General features: G+C 50.7%; 1 protein-coding gene across 1 annotated transcript; it reads right to left on the reverse strand.

Moving 5' to 3' along the window:
* Positions 1-9,177: 9,177 nt before the first annotated feature.
* RHBDD2 (rhomboid domain containing 2) lies at positions 9,178-20,721 on the reverse strand. The gene is made up of 4 exons (XM_027861907.1): positions 20,502-20,721; positions 18,328-18,735; positions 11,295-11,445; positions 9,178-9,893 (listed from the first exon to the last, which is right to left on the reverse strand). The coding sequence occupies exons 1-4, from the start codon at positions 20,719-20,721 to the stop codon at positions 9,536-9,538; spliced, it is 1,137 nt and encodes a 378-aa protein (XP_027717708.1). The 3' UTR covers positions 9,178-9,535.
* Between the last annotated feature and the right edge of the window lie 610 nt (positions 20,722-21,331).

Genomic DNA, 21,331 nt, shown 5'->3' on the forward strand with positions numbered 1-21,331 from the left:
TATACTGAATTCAAGATGCCTCCTGGACATCCAGTTTAAATGACAACCAAAATGTAGTTGGTAATGTGAGTCCTTGGCTCAGGAGAGAGACCAGGTCTAGGAATCATCAGCATAGTGATCACATTTGAACTCATGAGAGCTGATGAGCTTAAGTGAGAGAGGAGAGGGAAAAGAGGACCCAGGATAGAGTCTTAGGGGGCATCCACTGTTAGTGAGTCTGACATCGATGAAGAATCTGCAAAGGAGACTGAAAAAGAGCTGTCAGATGGGTGGGAGGAGAATCCTGATGTCTCATCGACAAATCAAAGAGGAACTTGGCTGGAAGAGGGGGAAACAAGAAAGGAGGGGCTTAATCATTTATCCATGAGACTTCTAAGGTGGTCAGTACTTCCCTCCTAGGGGCTGGGAGTTCTAGTTTCCATCCGACTCCAGATGGCAGGGAATCCATGGTGTGTGTGTGTGTGTGTGTGTGTGTGTGTGTGTGTGTGTGTGTGTGTGTGTGTAAAATGCAGCCACACCAAAATGCCTTGAGAAAAACAAATAAATAGTAGGATCAAGAGCTTAAGCTAATGACAGAGAACCACAGGAATGCTCCAGGTTTTGTGAAGAAATGAGAGTGACAGGCCACTCACATGTCTGCTCACTTCTACCCCACAGGTCCTCAGAGAAAGCCTCCATTAATCCTTACACCTACTCAAAACCCTTACACCTACACAGGCTCAAAAAAGGGACCTATTCTTCCTGTCATTGACTGGCTAAGTGCCTCAGTTTCCTTGTCTAGTTGGGCCAGACGATCTGTAAGAGCATTCGGAAGGTCTTCTGAACTCCTTGGGCCCCAGGCTTACCACCTACTGGTACCCGTGCTCCTTATCATCCCCATCTCTTTCGAGGCCCCAAGATGTTATGTAGGTACCCTCCAGTCCCATCGCACATACATGGTGGGGCTGTTGGCTAAGGTCCAAATGGCAGAAGTGGGAGTGGGCACAGGAGCCCTGACCAGCTGTCTGGTGCTTTTCCTCTTCTGTCTGAGGCAGCAGGAATAGAACTCATCCCACAAAAATGTACTGAATCAGTAAGTGCCAGACAGTGCCAGACATTAGGCTCGAGAGGCCTTTCCTGTTCCAGCCAAGAGCTCCTCCTGCTCTTATCTCCAGGACTGAGTGATTTTCTTCACCCTGAGATATTCGGACCTTACTCTAAGCCACAATACCCCCTAACCCTGGAACCCCCCTTGACCACTCCCCCTAGATTCCCCTGACCCCTACCTGATGAGGAGATTCTGAGATTTGAAAAATGGTGCTTGACTAGGAAATGCTCATGTTTCTAGCGCGAAGGGCTGTTGGGGTACGGTGGGCCCTCCCACCCTCACAGAGATTGAAATCTATCTGGGGAGATGAGCCCTAGGCCCTGGAGAGCTCTGGATCCTTAAAGGTCAGGAGGCGCAGGCCACCATCCTGACTCTGCCTAGGACTCCCTATGCAACACTGAGCAAGGCCCTTCCCTTCTCTGGGCCTAGATGGTGTCAAAGGTCCCTTCCAACTTTGGCAATGCGGTGACATTCTGACTCCTCCCTCCCTCTCATTCTAGATTGCTTCTCCTTCAAAGTACCAAAGACACTCCCTAAGGCTCAGTCCCTTATCTTCCTTCTTTTCAGCTTTGCTCCAGACTTCAGGTCTCGTGTTTCCTTTATCTCTGAGCTTTCACCTTGAACTCATTCTTTCCACATCTCCCTTCCTGTGACTGTTCTGTTGTGACATTGAGTTTGAACTCAGCAGCCCTTCCTCTAAGCCTTTGTTTTAAGATCACAAGGTCAGAGCCAGAAAGAGCCTTAGAATGAATGAATCTATGAATGAATTAAAAAAATGTACAGGCCAGGCACTGTGCTGTGCTGAGGTTACAAATACAAAAATCAAGGCAACACTTGCCTTCAAAGAGACAGCATATATATATATGGGAGTATATGTGTCATACCACACATACACACATGTGCACATATACACACATGTATGCATGCAAACTGCACGCAACGTATAGGCCCACATGCACATGTGTGTATGTATTCAAACACACATGCACATATATACACACATATACATATATGCCACGGAGGGGGTGTTCTGGACTGGGAGGTCACAGGGAAGGTGAGTGGAATGATAGGACAGTTGATTGTTACATCCTTCCTGGGAATGGACTTATTGATCTGGTTATGGCTCTTAGAGTCGGGCATAGGAAGCTGGGGTGAGAGGAGGGTTTCCCTGCAGCACTGAGGCGTGAATGTGAGCAAGGAGCATCAGGCATCTTGCAGGAGGGTCTGTGTTGGGCTAATCATGGAGAACTCTCACCTATTAGGAGCTGGGGACCCCAAGGCTGGTATGGGAGAGCCTGGTGGAAGGGGTGGTGGTGGTGGTGGGGTGGACATGAAGATGAGAAAAAAGCAGCAGGCATATATATTGTCTAGAGAGAGATAGCTGATCCTATCATTTTACAAATGAATAAACTGAGGCCCAGAGAGTGTTACTGTTGTTATGTCCGACCCCTTTGGGGCTTTCATGGCAAAGATACTGGAGTGCTTTGCCATTTCCTTCTCTCCAGTTCATTTGACAGATGAGGAAACTGAGGCAAACAGGGTTAAGTGACTTGCCCAAGTTCACACAGCTAGTAAGTATCTGAGGCTGGATTTGAACTCAGGAAGTTGAGTCCAGGCCCAGCGCTCTATCCACCACCTGGCTGCCCGAGGTGAGAAGGTAGTGATGGCTGAGGTGGTATTTAAATCCAAGTACTCCAGGGTTCAGGTCCAAGGTTCTTTCCATTACACTGGACTGCTTCCCCTGCTCGGGTGTTACTCTGTACACCTTCTTCTTTGCTGCTGTTTATTCTCCCCAGGACACACCTCAGGATGCTTTGCGTTCTTTCTAAACCCCTCCTGTTATCAATGCCTTCTCTCCTCTGCTAGACCCCGAGTGCCAGGGGAGAGGAAGGGAGTGTTCCAATTCCTTCTTTCGTATTTCCTACTGTTCTTACTCTGTGGGGCCCGTCATAAGGAGGCCCCAAACAAATACTTAGAGCATCATCCAATGAAATGCTGCAGGGCAGCATGTGAACCAGAATGCCCTGGGTTCGGATCCTGCCTGCCACCGACTCTCTGGGTAACCTTGCCTCTCTTTCAACCTCCTTCTCCTCATCTGTCAAATTCGGGGATTGAACTGGATTCCTTCCTTCATTCCACAATCATATTTTCTGCACTTGTTTTTTGCTTTTTGGTGAGGCAATCGGGGTTAAGTGACTTGTCCAGGGTCAAACATTTAGTAAGTGTCAAGTGTCTGAGGTCATATTTGAACTCAGGTCCTCCTGACTGCAGAGCCAGAGCTCTATCCACTGCACCACCCAGCTGCCCCCTCTTCTCCAATCATATTGATCTCGCCCTTCCTCTATGCCAGGCACTTATGCTGGGCGCTGGAGGAGAAAGAAGCCCAAACCAAATCATCCTTGCCCTCCAGGGGCTTGCATTCTTCTAGGGTATCACAACATGCACACGTACAAGGCAAGCTCGCTTCAGAGGGGAGACAGAGGTGCCAAGTGCAGGAATCTCAATAGTCTTTCTGTAGGAGGCGGCGCTGATGAGTCCTGAAAAATGCTAAGACTGATGTGAGAAGAGAAGGCACTCACAAGCACAGAGGTGGCCCGGACAAAGTCAGGGAGGTGGGACGTGGAATGCCAGGTTTGGGGAATAGCAGGAAGGCCAAGAAGCTTATGAAGGGGAGTGATATCAAAGGCAAACTGGAACAAGACTGGCTGGAGACAACTGGGAGCCACAGAAGATTCTTGGGCAGAGAAGTGACACGGTCAGGCCTGTGCTGTAGAGAGGTTATTTTGGATGGATTGGAGTGGGGAAGATACTGGGGGCAGGGAGACCTGGCAGAAAGCTCTCCCAGCGGTCCAGGTGAGAGATGATGAAGGTCCAAAGTAGGGGGTGGCTGTGTGAGTGGAGAGGAGTGGACAGACTGAAGGGACGTGGGGGGAGAACTGAGGGCTTGGCCACGAGGGTAGGGGATGAGGAAGAAGGACGCGCTCAGAATGACTCTGAGCTCACGAACTTCGGTGAAGGGAGCAGCGGTGGTGCCCTCACAAGAAACGTGGAAGTTTGGAGGACAGAGATCTGGCTGTGGGGTGGGGTGGTGGTTGTGCGCTTTGTCCTTCCTTCTCGAAGAGGATGTCATGACCTCCAGGGAAGCTGGATTTAAGTGAGGGAGGGCTGTGCAAAGTGGGGCTGGTGGAGATAAGAGCTCTGCGTTGGACATGTTGAGTTTGAAACAGTCTATGGGACACACAGCTGGAAATATCCAGTAGGCAATTGGTGACACAGGACTAAGGCTAAGGAGAAAGATGAGGGATGAAAACACAGATGTGATAGTCATCTACATACAGATCATTGAGAGACACCCTTCCCCTTCCTCTTTCCCCCTTCCCTTACTTTCTTTTTCCTTACTCTCCCCTTCCTCCTTCTTCTCTTCTCTCCCCTTCTCCCTTCCTTTCCTTCCTCCTTTCCCTTCCCTTTCCTTCTTTTCCCTTCTTTTTCCTTTCCCTTAGGAGCAGGATAATCTAAAGGGGAGAGTGAAAAGACTAGAAGTCAGAATCTCAGAAATACTCAGTGGATCCCCATTGGAGGGCTCTCCATTCCGACCTAAAGGTTGTCCCCTGAGTAGGTCCTCTGTCCTTAGGTCACCTGGTGTCCACCTGGCTGCAGATGCTGCTGCTGCTTCGTGGAGGTGCTGAGTGGGGCCTGTCTGCTACTGCTGGTGACTGTCCTCCTCACCCTACTCAGGTATTTCCTAGGTAAGGAGCAGAGCAGGGCTGGGTGGGGAGGGATGTCAAGGAAAAAGGGAAGGTGGCTAGCCTTAGAGCCCGAAATGTGGGGAAGGAGTACCCTTGAACCTTCAGTTGCCCCGTAGATACGAATTTGATGCCCCTGACCTTTAGCGTGGAGCAGTATTTGGAGATGAGGGTTCAGTGCTGTGAATAGGGCTTGAGTGACTGTGGTTGGGGGTCTAGTGCCTGGGCAGGGTTTTAGGGATGGGGGCTCAGAATCAGAGATGTTGGCTCAGTCCCCATATCACTCATGTTCCCCAGAAAGAAAACTCCCTCAGAAGACAACAGGGCATGAGTGGGTTCCAGTTTTGTGGGCCCTGTGGGAAAAGAGCCAAGACCCAACATTCAGCCTCCCACCTCAGCCTCCTGGGTATAGGCCCTCTAAGGACAGATCACTTTCCCTTGGCCTCACTTTGACCAAAGCCTCCTGGTTTTTTTCACTGAGTTTCCTGCCATCATGAAAGGATTTGGCATTCTCCAAAGTGCCAACACCACCTCTGTCCCTAGGGAGTCCTGAGCCCAGAAGGGGACTCCAGACAGGTTTCTCTCTGGATCTGGACTCCTCCACCAGCAGCCTCTCCCACTGGAGAGCTAGACACTCCTGACTGAGGCCCCAGTGCTTTTGACCAGTCAGCTTTCAGGGAATCTGAGCTGACACCCTAGGTCTGCGGCCTTCGGCCATTCACGTGTGCTATTAGTCAAGCCTGATCTTTGGGCCAATGATATAGAGAGGAAATGTTGGGCTAGAAGTTTGAGGACCTGGTGTAGTAGTGAGTATGCTGGGTTTGGAGTCCGTGGGCCAGGTGTGATTCTTGACTCTGCTGTATACTATGTAACCTTGGCTCTCTGAGCCTCAGTTTCCTTCCCTGTAAAATAAAGGGGTTGGGCCTCTCTGGTCTCTACAAGCTCTGATTTTCTGTTACCAGCTCCATGGCATGAGGGCTAAGCTGAACAGGGTTGGCTGGGTGGAAATCAGTGGGCCTTCCTGAGAGATCAGGCATGCACACAAGCATTTATTAAGCACGTGCTGTACACTAGGGACTGTACTAAAAGCTAACTTTGGATTTTAGGACTCAAGTTCCACTGTCCTACAACCCAGCTTGGACTCTAATGATATCGGGAACTCAGAACTCCTGGAATAGGGCCCACGATGCCCCGGACCTTCAAGGGACAAGGTAACTGGCAGAGCCGAGGGGCAGTGGTCCTTGGCCAGGTACCTGGGCCCTGTGCTGGTTCCAGTGCCTAGGAGGCCCCTAAAGCCCTTCTGGTCCTGAGGCTGGGGGAGAGGGGGAGGAGGGGAAGCTGAGGTCTTCTGGGACCGCCACATCCAAAACCCTGCATCTTCCTTCCAAGCCCTGGCCTCGGTGGCATCCTTACTCTCACCTCCATGCCTCTAACACTCCCACCACGTTCCAGGCCTGCTCCCCATCACCGATTCATCCCTCCCTCTTCTCTTTTCTCATCCCTCCATCAGAATTTCCCTTTTCCCAAGAAGCCCTGCCTCTCTTCAAGGACTGTTGAGTACTGACAATTCCTTGCAGGTCTAGAATAGCGTAAGGGGAAAAGTCTGGGGGGGCCTCCAGTGTGGAGGGGCCAGTTCTTCAAGCTGGAGGTTCCACAGCTTGCCCTCAAGGAGCCCCTGGGCTGGTGGAGGAAGTCACAGTGCCTGGCACATAGTAGGTGCTTAATAAATGTCTGCTCTTAGGGAGCTCCCGGTCTTATGGAGAAGTTATTCAAAAAGACACAACTTAGACAAGAAACATAAATGAACACAAATCAATGGCTTCTGTGTGTGCGGGGGACAAATGGTCTAGGAGACAGGGAGGCAGGGTGAGGGGAGGAGGAAGGTCCAAAGGCCGCAGTCCCCACATGACACCGAAGCCAGATCTTTGGGCAGTGGCCTCCCCCTACAGGCCACTTGCCGTACTGCATCTTGGAAATAGCCCAACCCCCAGAGCCAGGTGGCCAACCCCCACTGTTTGTCACTAGATTCCATTTTCGTGGCTGTCTTGGCCATCTTCTCCGCACTTTCAAACTTGTTTGTCTTATTAAAAGAAGGTCATTTTATGCTCAACTAGACAACCTGGACAGACTGTGATCCACCTTGGTAGACATCAGAGCTAGCAGAGAAAGCCTTTTCTTACCTTTATCAACTAGGACTGGTCCAGGCAGTAAGCTTCCTCAACCTGGGCTGGCTAAGCATTAGCCACTAACACCAACATGGGCCAGTGTGCTCAGAGCTTAAACAGGGTAAGGTAGCAAGCCTCCAAAAATGGAAGGGAGGGGATCATTTCCTTACATTCTCTGTGAATCTGCTTTTCTGAGAAATCAGTGGCAGGGGTGAGATGAGGTCAAGGCATCAGACACTCGAGTTCTCCTAGTCTAGTGATTCTGAAGCAACAGGAAGCAGTGGGGAGGGTTGGGAAGGTGTATGAGTAGTGTGTTCAAGGTCATTCATAACTGAATGATTTTTTGAAAACTCCATATTGGTCAATTAAAGAAAGACAAAAATGGTAAACACTGGAGGGTCTGTGGGAGACAGGCACACACATGCACTGTTGGGAGAGCCATGTGAATTAGCCCAACTATTTTGGAAAATTTGTAATTATACGAGGTACATGTTTCTAGGTAGTCAAAGACAGAGGGAACGGTAATAGATAGATAGAACAATAGATACAGATACATCAACATACATATCCCCTCCCTCAATCATTCAGTGAGCACTTCAGCACTGGCAAAGTACAGGCCAAGTGGGTAAGGCTGATTAGCCAAAGGTAGAATAAATGGTGGCACATGAATGTGATGGAATCTTAGGTCATAATGAGAAATATGAAGAATCTGGAGAAGCTTGGGACCACTTGTCCGCATAGAGCCAAGTAAGCAGAACCAGGAGAACAAAGTTGAGAAATCTACAATAATGTCAAGGAAACCAGTGCTGAAAGACTTCAGAAGTGGGGTCCATGCAGTGCCCGATCCTGAGGCTGGGAACTGGTGCTGGGGAAGCAGCCCTTGGCTTCTGGGCAGAGAGGAGGAGCAGACATTTCACAAGTGGATAAAGCAGGGGAACCTTTGCCCTCGAGGCCAAACTTCACAGATTTGAGTCAAAGGGCCACACTCGAGGACCTAGAAGGCCTGTACGTGTTCCCCACCCCTGGGCTAAAGAGTTCAGATCTGCTTCTTTCTATTTATATTATAAAAGACAGTTCTACTTGGGGGAAATGGGCACATGACAAGGATGTTTTTTAGGGAAAAAGCATCAATAAAACAGGCAAAAAGTTTGATTCCTTTCAACCGAGTCAACAACATTTTCCTGTCTGCTGCATCCAAAGACCCATCTTCATATCTCTTTCTGCTCCCTCAATTGGCAACGCCCTAGGGAGAGAAGGGGACAGCGGCAGACAACTCCTCTCCTTAGTAAGGTGTGCTTTTCCCCTGAAATGGATCCATTTATTTCCCTAGGGAACCCTAGCCCTGACCACCCCCCCCCCCCTGCCCCGGCCCCAGCCCCTGCTAATATTTCTTTTTTTGGAGAGGGCCTCTGGCCTTTCCTTAAATCTCTGCTCTAGGAGGAAGTGGCCTCACATGCAACTAGATCTGGGCTATCTCATGCTAGCACAGGGCAGATTCAGGTGGGTCTCTTTGAGGAGCCTGGTTTCTCCCCACCACGGCTAGTGTTCTCTCCCCATCAATAGAGCCACCAGGCTCATTAGGAATCCATATGGAGACGACTAGGAACCCACTCCAGCTCATCTGTGTTGAAGCAAGTCAGCCCAGGGAACTGAAAGCTGTTTATCCAAGAGCTCTACCCAGAAGGCCCTCTATCACACGTTCTGGAAGCTAGAACAGACCCTGCAGCCAGGCGGGATGGAAACCCCTCTGCTTCGGCAGATGTCTCAGCTAATGGGCTCCACCGCCCAATTTCAACCCTTAGAAGCTTGTGGTTGCCCCTCTCTGCCTCCCTCCTCCAACCCTGCAAGAACGTCCTCTCTAGACGAGAAGAAAACCACCTGTTAATAAGACAAACAAGTCTGAATTAACCAAAGGAAAGCATCCTGCATGGATCCCTGCTATTCCCAGTCTTTCCCTGAAGATACAACTGCAGCTGGCAAAGCCTGGAGCAAACAGAGAAGCACCCCCTTCTTAAGGCTGGGTACTTGACTTGTATACTGCAATCCTGGTAATGATGCCTAGCAGAAAGAGAGGGCTGTGCGTGTTAGTCCAGCCCCTTCAAAGCAGGCTGTGCCCACTGGCCAGGGCTCAGCATTCCAGCCCTCCTCTCTACTAAAAAAAAAAAAAACCAAGTGTCAAATGTCTGTGTTGGAGCTTCATATTTTTAATAAAAAATAATTAACACAGTACATTGGTCCAAACTCCCAGGGATCATGCTTTACTATAAAATTTACGCTGACCTAGCTCATTAGCTCTAGGCCAGAAAAAGTTGGGAGAACATGGTGTGATAGTCTGAGAAATGAAGGGCAAAGGTACACACACACAAGGGCTATTACGCAAAACATCAAAGAGAAAAGCTAGAGAGAAGCAACCAGTGGCCACACAAGAGTTTGAGCCCAGGAGGGACAGGCTGCTGTGGTGGCTTCACCCACGACGTCTCCTTGTGGACTGGGCAAGGACTCAGATGTGGTGGGTCGAGGCTGCCCTCCTCGAGAGTCCGTCATTGCATCTGGACCCTTGACCCCTCCGTGGGCGCTGAGGCTGCGCTGTCGCCCAGGGTCGGCTGCCCTGGCCCTTGGCAGACTGGAGGCTGTGGCGGGCAGCTCCCCTGGGAAGGGCAGGAGACAGCGGGGTAGAAGTTAGAGGAGACGGGACCAATGCCGAAGGGGCTCTGTACATAAAATTGGCCAGAAGCTGGCTGGTAGGGAGGTGGGGCAGGTGAGCTCCTAGGATCAGGGTTTGGCCTGGGTCCCACTCTCTGGGTGTTGTCATGTTGCTGCATCTGAATGACCTGGAGGGTCGGCATGGGGTAAGAGTGATAACTCTGTGTAGGATAGGATCCTGAGACTGGATTAATCCTAAAATGGGCCAAGAGAAAGAAGTAGTCATTACATTTGACATTGATAAGTACAAACAGCTCCAAAAAGAAAAGGGAAAAAAGCCCTTGGGTACTAGGATATATATTCAGGTTTAACACACACATATACATATATATGTGTATGTGTATGTGTGTATATATATACATATGTGTATATATATATATACACACATACATATATATATATGCGCCAGTACCCAAGGGCTTTTATATAAATATATAGGCATAGATATACATAGCTATATCTACATCTATATAATGTTTTGCTGAATATAGAGTTTTACTGACTACTCTTCATTGCCAAATGTAGAGAACAGGTGGTCTCTAGAAGGGGAGAGAGGCCCAGAGAAGGTAGTGGCTTCCTCAGGGTCCTATGAGTCAGTGGTGGAACAGCGACTGGCAGGTCACTGGATTTAGGGTCTGTGACTAAGCTGATGAACCCCAATACCTGACGAGGGTCAAGGAGAATGGAATCTGAGACCATTCGGAGGCTCAACCTCCCAACATGCTGCCAGAGATTCCGGTTGTGGAAAAAGGAGGAGCAGGAACAAAAATTCAGCTACAAACCTAACTGGAGCTGGCCATTTTATCGGTCTCCTCCCTCCAGGCCTATTCCTAGAGTTAGGAACCAGAAGTAAAATGGACATGTTTGCTCTGCTCTTCTTATCCCCCTCCCCAGCTCCCACAGGGAGATGGTCTCATGGCCCACACCCGGGAAAGGCTCCAGGAGCTGCCAAAGTCTGTTGGGCAATGAGGAATGAGGAGGCCCCAGCTCAGCCAGGGTGCTGGAGTCCGGGCTCCAGCAGCCGGCCACAGGCCCCTCCACAGCCCAAAGTGGCGGGCCCAGGAGGAGGAGTGGCACCTTCTTGGCTCTTTCAGCAGGATTTGAAAAAAGAGCTGCTGCTGGGGAGAGACAGAAGAAAAACTCCCCACGTATTCTAGCCCAGAAAGCATCAAAACAGGGGAGGAAGAAAGCTGTTGGGAAAGCCCCCCTTCTTGGGATCTACTCTGCTAACCCCCTCACCTGCCTTGAAACCCATGGCTTTGTTCTCCTCCTCAGGGCCCAGCTGAAGGGGCTGGAGGCAGCTCCGGAAGAAGGCAGACACAGCACAAACCTCATCCTGGCCTTTTCCTGCTTCGTCCGCCTTCAGGTTTGTTTCGGATCGCACTCATGCGTTTCTGATATCCCCCCTCTTCTCCCAGTGCTTTCACAACATTCATTGGAGGCTGAGACATCCTCGTACAGCTTTCCAAACTCTCCAATCCCCATATTCCCCATCCATCCCCATTCCCCTTGGCCTGAGGCCATACCAACCACACCCTGGGAAGCCGTGACCTCAGGAATCCCTCTAGGAGCAGCAGTGGAAGGTCAGGTACTTACTTCCTGGTCTGGATAGTTCTTCTTTCAATTGAAGATCCTGAAACATAGTTGAGCACCGTGGCCCGCCTCAACAGACTGAAGGGGAACTTCTGATCTAATTTCAGTGCAACTGACTCGGAGAGATCAAGGCACGAACAGTAACCAAGACCATCTGAAGCAGCAGGTTAAGAATAGTGGAAGCATCTAGTGGAGGCCCTAAAATGCTCCCCATCCCAGGACAATCACTCACCCTGATTTAGTGTTTTCAAGTTCACTGGAAAAGCAGATAGAGGGCTAGGCCTGGCCTGAAGTCAGCAAGACCTGGGGGTCCAAGTTCCATCTCTGACCGCCACCATCCCCTGGAGCCTTGGGCAGGTCTCCTCAGAGAGTTTATTTACCATGCTTGGTCCGATGATCACCTTCACAGCACACGATTAAATTCTAGATCCTCAGACATCCTGACTTCAAGGTTTACAAAGTGCTATGACTCCTGAGTCTACAAGGGATGGCTTCTCTCAACAAAACCAGCTAAAACTCCTCTGGCTTGGACCCCGCCTCCCCCAAGTGCTGGCACAGGAATCATGTGTGAGGGTGTGGAGCAGGGCAGAGGGAGAGGATGGAAGCTTCCCCTTCCTAACAATACTACTCAGCGTGGCCCCCAATGGACCGCCAACCTCTCTGGGCTCCATTATCCCCTCACCACGTCATACAATAAAGCCAACATTAGATGAAACAAATGGCAAGTGGAGCAGGAAACACCTGGGCTCTGAAACCCTTCCATCTTTAAATGGACTTGAACCATTCCAGAACGCACCAGAACCCACCTCCTCTAGGTACAGGCCAGGGGGGGTGCTCCTCTGATGCTGCTGCCCAGTTACCATGGCACTGCACTCCCACTCAGCTGCCCGCTCCTGACCCAACCTGGGGCTGCCTCATCCACCTCAACCGGCCAGAAAGCCCTTCTCTAAAAAGTTATGACTTATGGCTCGCTGCCTTGGGGGACAATCCGAGGAGGGGGACACAGATCAGCAGAACAAGTAACAGGAAATGCTGGCTGGCTAAGCACAGCGGGCCGCACCGCTTGCTGAGTGTACAATCAGAGGGCCTGGGCTGGATCCCCTGAGCCAGGTGACCCTGGGGAGGCCATTCCCTTCTCTGGGCCTCAGTCTCCTCATCTAGAAATGAGAAGATTGGAGCAGATCGTCTGCGAGGTTCCTTTCACGTCTACATCTAGGATTTAACTGGGCTGGAACACAGGAGAGGAAGGTGTCTTGGCCATGCTTCTGCTCAGCTGTGTCAGGTGTAGAGACGTGGGCGACAGGGAAAGGTGCTAACAGCAGGGAGTGAAGACATTCTCCTGACTCAGGATGCAGGTGATTCCCCAAGATTGCCCTGAGCTTCTCTCTCAATAATCTCCATTCGTTCCACTAACTTCAACTATTACCTCTATACAGATGCTCCCAAGTTGGCATCCCTGCACTAATCTCTCCCTAAGCACACAATCCACACCCTAACCTTCTCCACCGGGATGGACACCTTTCCACCTGGCTAGCCCCATTGGCAACACCCAATTCCACATGTCCACAATGCCCCTTGTCTTAACTTCCCGCACCACCCCGCTGGGTACTGGGGAGTGCTAATTCCCACTGGACTCCTCCCCCACCTCTGCCCCACAGGTACACCCGTTCCAAGCTTTGTGAATCCTTTCTCTCCATTCCCACTCAACATCATCTCACTCACCTGGTCTATTATAAGGCACCTAATTGGTTTCTCCCTAAACACCGCTATTATTGAAGTCTTTTAAAAATTCTCTTTTAATATAAATTTGATAAACATTAACATACTTCCATGTGCAAAGCACAGAAAGAGGCTTGCATGTGAAAATGTGACTCACTGTTCCATACAGCTTTTTTAAAAAAGTATATATTACATTTAACATGGCAGTTTCAACAGTGCCTTGCCTGCTTACGTTCCTGTTTCCTTCGGTGTATTTTTTAAATGTTTTATTGACAGAGAGTAAATTTTCCAATGATTCTCTCTAATTACTCATCAATATACACTAGCTCTTTCCAATTACCTAAGAAAGGGTCCCTACAGGCTCAGCACTGCAGGCCTCCCCCAAGGGCCTCCAGGCTTTTTTCTGTTTCCCTTCCCTTTCCTGCCTCCCCCACTCCTGCCAAATCACATTGCTCACCATCCCTGGTACTTGCCTTGACTTTCCCACTTCCTCGATCTCACACACTTGGCGATCTTGCACACTTGGCGTGCACGCCTGCTCTTTTCCCCATTTCTAGCTGTAAACATTCTTCAAGGGCTCTCACCTGTGTGCACATTCTCTGATATCTCCTTTCTCAAGTCTCTTTAAATGCCATTTATCTCTCCCACATCCTCTGGACAGGGGCTAGACCTGTGATTTCACTGGGACAGAGTGCTTCCAGATGGAGAATCAGTTTGGTGACTTCTCTGCAACTTAGCATCTTTGAGTATTGGTGAATAACACACCCAGGGTCTCCCAAGGGCAGTATGGCAGAAGTCTGACTCGAATCCAAGTCCTGCTGCTTCTAGGTTGGCTCTCAATCCACTGAGCCATGCCATTTATGTTCTAACTTGTTTTTTTTGTTTTTTTGCTTTTTAGCGAGGCAATGGGGTTAAGTGACTTGCCCAGGGTCATACAGCTAGTAAGTATCTGAGGCCAGATTTGAACTCAGGTCTTCCTGACTCCAAGGCCAGAGTTCTATCCACTATGCCAACTAGCTGCCCCTCTAACTTGTACTAAAATGATTTGTGGGTATGTCCTCCCAACTAGATTGCAAGTTTATTTGCATAATTTTGACCTCTCCCAACTATAAGGGGCGAGGAACAGGGGAGAGATGACCTAGAACCAGGATGGTCTACAGCTACCAGAGTCTGGTGTTCACAGATAAAAGGCCCCCTGCTCAATCAGGCAGTAGGAGAGCAAACGCTAGTACAAGAGGGAAGAGTGGCTATAAGTATTGTGCAGAGGCACCTCTCCCCACCCCTTCTCCCCCCCATTAATCCCTTCAAAATCTGTAAGCTATCGGGCAGTTGGGACTCAACCTGAACAGCAGATCTCAAACCTTTTGGTCTGAGGACCCCTTTCAGCTTTTAAAAATTACTGAGGACCCTCAAAGAGCTTTTGTTTATGTGAATTACAGCTACTGATCTTTATCAAACTGGCAATTAAAACATCTCAGTATTATTATGAAAATAGCTGACTTCAGGAGCGCAAGGGGTCCCCACACAATACTTGGAGAATGACTGGCCTCCAGAGAGACATTTTTCCTAAGCAGTCCTTCTCTTACAGAGGAAAAGTAAAAACCAGGAATAAAGAAGCTGGACATTGTTTGGTTATTTCAGTCAGATTCCCCTGAGGGCAATGGAACATCCAGACCCTAATTTGGCCAACTCAACTGTTGAGAGGCTTCCTAGAGGCCAAGGAGGGGGAAGCAGAGGCTTGTCCGTGCTCTGTCCTTGAATCTGCAATGAGCTTTGAAGATTTCTAAGAGGGAAAGGCCTTGGAAAAAAGAATTCCATAGGAGGATCTCATCACTTCCCATCTCCTGTGGCAGGCTGCCCTCACAATCATTCTCCTGCTAATAACTTCCTCTATCCTTATAGCCTATAAATACACCCTTCCAAAATCCTCCCTGGACCCCATCATCCTTTCAAGCCATTATCCTCTCTCTGTCCTTTTGTTCACAGTCAAATTCTTGGAAAAAGCACTAGATACTTGTTGCTTTTTCGTGCTTTTTTCTCATTCACTCCCAGACCCTTTGAAATTTTGCTCTGGCCCCTCCTTCCTCAATTCAAGCCGCTCTAGCCAAGGTTACCAATGATCTCTTTCCTGCCAATGCCGGGGGCTTTTCTCAGGCCTCATCTTTCTTGACTTCCCTGCAGCCTGACACTGCTGCCTCTCCTCTCCCACTTGGACACGCTCCCCTGAGTTTTTGGGAAACTGATCTCTCTGGGTTCTTCTTCCAGTCTGGCCTCTGTCTCTATCTCTCTTTCTCTCTCTTTGTCATTTCATCAGCTCCCATGGATTCAATTACCATCTCCCTAGAAAGGACTCTCAGCTCAACAGCCAGCCCTGCACAGCCAGCTGCCTAGTGAACACTCCAAACTGCATGTTGCAGAGCAATCTCCTACTCCACCTGACCCAAAAGAACTCATTTTAACTTCCCTAACTTCGGCAGAAGGCCACCATTCTTCCGGTCTCCCAGCTTTAAAATGTCAGTATCATCTTCAATTCTGTTTTCTTTCCCACCTACATCCATCCAACAACTTGCCAAGTCTGACCAATTTTTGCATCTGTCCTTTTGTTTCCAATCACACAGCTACCGCCCCAGTTCAGACTACCCATCACCTCTCACCCGGATTATCTGAATAGCCTCCTCATCAGTCTCCCTACATCCGCTCTCTCCCTTTTGCAATTTATACTCCTCATCCTAGGCGACCTCAACATACTCCCTCAAACATCCTAACTTCCCAATTCAACTGGAACTCTTTCCTATGCCCTGCTCCTCCACCCCACCACAGCTCCGCAGAGGTGGCAGACCACACCCTTGATCTGGCCGTCCCACATCCACGTTCGCAGGCTCTGAAATTCCTTTATCTATTATAATGCTGTTATTCCACTTCTCCCTCTCAACTCGAAGCCCTGTTCTTGGTCCTCACAGCCCTCCAATCCCTCTGGCTCTCACTTCTTCCCAGGCCATCAGCCTGCTGCTGGCTCCACCTTCTCTTCCCCACCCTAGCCCCTTGCTGAACCAGTGCACTGGACAACGTTCTCCACGTCCCCAGCCTCTCTATCCTAGCGAAGAGCTTGGTTCCACCATTCTCAGCTTTTGTCCCTGCTCACATGCCCACATGTGACCCAAGCTACAGAAATGGACAAAACTGTGCTAACTGGGTCCACCACACATTGCTGTTACATCATGTGAACCAGGCAATCCTTCTATACCTCCTTAATCAGTTCACTATCCCGTTCACTATCCTTCCTCAAACGTTCCACGGTTCTCTCTTCTCCCCTTCTACCTTGCATCACTCAGATGTCTCCTGCCACCATCCCCAAGCAGACCTTCTCCTTGCCAAGGCAAGTGATGATCCCATACTATCCCATTCTCCAGCAGACTGCCGTTCCATCGTCCCCACTCTCTCACTAATCTTCCATCACTCCTGTTCTGCCAGTTGCTTCCCTACTGCCTATAAACATGCTCAAGTCTCCCCTAGCCTTGAAAAACCCACATGTGATGTACCCAGCTCCACTGTGGCTCCACATCTCTCTTTTTAATGGCTCAACTCCTCGCCAAGGCCATCTACAACAGATGCCCCCACTTCCTTTGCTCTCATTCTCTTTATAACTCTATGGATTCTGGCTCCTGATCTCATCACTCCTTTTTCTACTACACCTCATCACTATCCTTTCCAACTTTACCAATGATCTCTTAAGCAAATCCAATGGCCTTTTTTCAATGCTTGGCCTCAACAGCTATGACACGACCAACTATCCTCATTTTCCTTGCCACCCTCTTCTCTTCAGCTTTCTGTGACACCACTCCCTCCTGATGCTCCTCCCACCTGTCTGATCATTCCTTCCGGGTTTCTTTTCCTGGACCTCTGTCCAAGTCACGCCCACTAACCTTGAGTGCTGGCCACAGCTTTGTCCTACGCCCTCTCCTCTTCTCCCTCTATACTGGCTCATTTGGCAATCTTATCATCCCCCATAGATTTAATTATCACCCCTATGCTGAGAATTCTCTAATCTAGATCTAGTTCTCAACCTCTCTCCTAACCTTTAGTTTTATGTCTCCAACTGCCAAGACTGAATGCCCAGTAGATATCTTAATTAAACTCAACCCATCAAAAACCGAACTCGGGGCCTTTCTCCCCAAACCCTTCCCTCTGCCCATTACTGCTGAAGGCACCGACACCCTCTGGGCGTTCAGCCTTGAAGCCAGGGATAGGCTGCAGCTCCTCCCTCCCTCGCTGCCCCCATACTCATTCAGCTGTCCCATAATGCCACTTCCACCTCTGGTAACTCTCTCATCCACGCCCTCTTCTCTGCCTGGAGGAGGCCCCCACCCAATCAACTCATGCCGCAATAGTGCTCGCCTCAGGCCTGTTCCCACTCCAATCCATCCGCTATGCAGTTGTCAAGCCCGTCTTCCAAAGGTGCAAGTCTGCCCATCGTCCTCCCAGCCCCAATCAACTCCAGTTACCCTCAGGATCAAATACAGACACAGAAGGCACTTAATAAATGCTAGCTGAATGACCTGACGCTAGTGCCAAAGTGATCAGCCTGGCGCATGGGTCTGATCCTGCTCTAGTGCCTCTCTACCTCCAGGACCAAATGCAAACTCTTGGTTGGCATTCGAGGTCCCTCGCACCTTCCCTCCAGGCTCTCTTTCCAGATTACCCGCAAACACACTCTATGGTCCAGTCCAATTTGGCTCCTGCCTTGCCACTGATCTGTTCCCTTCTCCTGTCTCTAGGCCTTTGCATGGGCCATGCCCTAGCCTAGGAATGCCCTCCTTACTCGCTGGGCTCCCCTCCTGAAAATCTCAAGCAGTACCTTCTCCAAAATGTCTTTCCTGATGCCTTTGTCCACTGGCACCCATCTCCTGGCAGTCACGTGTTTGGGTAGGCGTTGTCTCTCCCAGTAGAACGGAACCTCCTTGAGAACTGGGACAGTTTCATTTTTGTCTATCTTCAGTGCCTAGCACTGGTAGTTAAGAGGCGATTCATAAATACTTACTGACAGGGCAGCTCTAAAGGCGTTCCCTCAGATCTGCCTCCCATCCTTCCTCCTAACATCAGTCACCTTCATCAATTCCCTATAAAGCCTGTCTTCCAGGTGGTGAAATACTGCGCTAGAGAGGCTAAGGGAGTTACTCCAGGCTACACACTTAAGAGTCAATCAGAGAATCCAGCCCACTCTCTCACAGTTCAGGCTCTATCAATTGCACTACCCTGCCTACCAAGACCAAGGCTGGCGTGTCCCAGTTTTCACTAAGCCCCCCTTTCATAAGGATACAAATAAAGCCAATGAAGAGTCCACAGATGTTGCTGAGGAAAGAGGTTTGGGGAATAAACCAGGAGGCAAATAACAGGAGCCAAGGTATCACTGAGGCAGAGACGGGGACCCCAAAGAATAAAGTTCTTCTCATTCTAGTGCGGATGGAGCTGACACCCAACATGGCAAAAGCCACTGGAGTGAAACCCCTAGGGTCTTCTACTCCTCCAAAGCCAGCCAAAGCCCAGAGGGTTTCCAGCAGGACGAAGAGAAGGGCAGAAAAGAAAGCGAAGACCAAGGTGAAGAAACTGTGGCGCACAGTGCCCACACTCTTCTCAAAGCTGCCAGCAAAGCGCCAGATGATGACGAGGCCAGAGAGCAAGGACAGGGGATGCTCATAGACCAAAATGTAGGTTATCAGCCTGTAAACTGAGAAGGCGATTGGTTTAGGAAGACAGGGGCAGGGCTATTTGGAAGTGGGGGAGCCAGGTTATAGCCCACCCAGGAAGGCAGGTGGGCAATAAGGATAATCAGGAATCAAGATAAGGGCAATGGCCCAACTGTGACTGAGGACTGAAGGCAGAGGCACAACAGTTCTAAGCCCTCCTCTGTCCTGGACTTAGCAAGTCTTTCATCTCTAAGCATCTCAACTGCCTCCAGTGAGGCAAACCACATTTTTAGCATAAGGAACTCTGGATCTGCAATAGGCTTCACCCTCTTCTTTTTTTTCCTTAAAGTTTTGATGCTGACCTACCTCCCAGGGGCAGGAGGTTGAATTAATTATGATTGCTTCAGGGTGTACTGAGAGGGTAAGTCATTTAACCCTTCTCAGCTGAGGTTATCCTGCCCTCTCCTCACATAGCAGCTGTTTAAGGAAGAAAAAAAATGACCATAAAAATGACAATGTAGCAGCTCTCAAGGCTAAAGAAATACTTATGAATGATATAGGGGGGGCTACTACACATCTTCCTGGAGTACTTGGTCCAGTCTTGCTAATGTCCACTGGCCTTGCTAGGATAAGGATTATGTGGAGAAGGGATAGCAAACAATGCCCTTCTCAAAGAGCCTCGGTGAAAGTAGGAGCTTAAAATCCACCAAGAATTCCCTATTGCCTACACATTTTTACTCCCTCCAACAACCTCCTGCCCAGGGGGTTGTCTTTAAACCCAAACTCTCCTTTCCTCTAATAAACTGAAGCTGTGAACTGTAACTAGGGAAAGGGCAGAAGAGCTTAGGCTAGTGCTTTGCACCAGGAGGTGAAGTGGTGCTGCCTACCTCTAGGATGAAATGGTTAACAGGTACCTGCACAGGAAGAGAGGATGAAGATGGGCTCCTACTCATTCAGTCCTTTCAGAGCTGAGGATGGGCAAGAGAATGGAAGGGGCAGTGATGATTTCGTGAGAGACGGGAATGAAGTGGACTTCCTATGGGGAGACAGGCGTGCTGGGTTGGAGTGACATGGCTAGCTGGAAAGGATGGTGGGGGAGGGAGAAGGGAAGAGTAAGATGGAGGGAGAGGGATGAAGAGAAGGATTAGCTCTTATTTCTACAAGGATGGAGGGATGATGTGGGTGACAGATGGAGAGGGTGAGGGTGGGGCTGGATGTGACAAGGATAAAGGAGGGGCACGGATAAGGGGATAACAGGGAATGAAGGGCAGGAGTTAAGTGGTGACAGGCAGGAGGATTGGAGGATAGGGTGATGGACCAAGGATGCGGTAGGGAGAGAAGGAGGGAATGAATGAAAGGGGGAATGAGTGACAGGGTGACAATGGGCAGCAAAGGGGGACAAGGACAGAGAGGGTTAATGGGAATGGGAGAAGAACAAGGATGAGGTGGTGCCTGGGTAGAGGGAGGGCGGGATGTGGGGGATGACAGGGGAGGGACGGGGATGTGCAGGTGGTCTGGTGGGAGCCGTCGATGTGCCGATGACAGGTGGGGGAGGGGCTGGGGTGTCTGAATGGCAGGATGGGGGAGGGGCGAGGGGACGTGATTGGCTGGATGGGGGAGGGGGATGGATTGCGGTGGCGGGGTGGGGTTGGGGAGGCGGGGCGTGGATGGTCAATGGCGGGTGGGGGAAGGGCGGAGCTCGGAGGTAGGGGGGGGTGCGGGGGTGGGGGAGGGGGTCACGGATTCCACCCCCCCCCCCGGGGCGGGGCAGGGCCCAGAGCCCGGCCAGGGGCGACAGCTCTCTCACCTTCCCAGTCTCGCCGCAAGGCCGCAGGCCGCAGGGCTAGGCCTGAGGGGGGCAGCGGCACCTCGGGCTCCCCGGGCGGCGGTGGCGGGGGCGGCAGCAGGAGTCGGGGCGCGGACACGAGCAGCGACAGTAGCGCCGTGAGGAAGGAGGCGGACGGTACCTCGGGGCACCGGCCTGCCCCGGCAGCCGCCCCCGCCGCTACCGCCGCCCCCGCCGCCATTCTCCCCAAGCTCGCGCCGCGACCACTTCCGTCTTCGGCTCCAAGTCCTTCGGTCCGCTTCCGGGCAGCCGGGCCCGTTGCCCTGGCGACCAGGGTGGGGAAGCCACCCTGAAGCCCCGCCCCCTGGGTCCGGAGCGGCGCGCGCAAGGCAGGCTGGGGCGCTTACGCACGAACTGCTTCTGCGAGCCTTCGCCCAACCAGCGTAGCCTGGTGCGCCTGCGCAGGGGGCTTGGCTGGAAACGTTGCAGCTGTGTATGTTGAGGGAGCTGGTGCGCCTGCGCAGGGGTGGGGGTCGGGGAGAGAACCGGCTTTGTGCCTTAGGATAAAGAGGAGCCTGCGGAACACCTCCCTTGGGGCGAGTTGCGGATCCCGCTGTGCACGAACTCCACCTGCACCTGACGCCCTCTAGCGGCAGCCTCGAGGGCCGGCCTAGCTGGCCGGGCTCTGGGCTGGCTAGATTTTATGAGGGCGGGTAGAGAGGGTCTTTGTTCCATGGAATCCCAGGATCTCAAAGTTGAATATTATTAATATTAAGAATATTCATTAATTAACATACGATGTCCCATAAGTGGACAAGCCTCTCTTCCACCATATCCCCGACAAGTGATTA

This window comes from Vombatus ursinus, unplaced genomic scaffold (assembly GCF_900497805.2).
Source record: "Vombatus ursinus unplaced genomic scaffold, bare-nosed wombat genome assembly UNPS02014768.1, whole genome shotgun sequence".
NCBI classification, from domain to species: Eukaryota; Metazoa; Chordata; class Mammalia; order Diprotodontia; family Vombatidae; genus Vombatus; species Vombatus ursinus.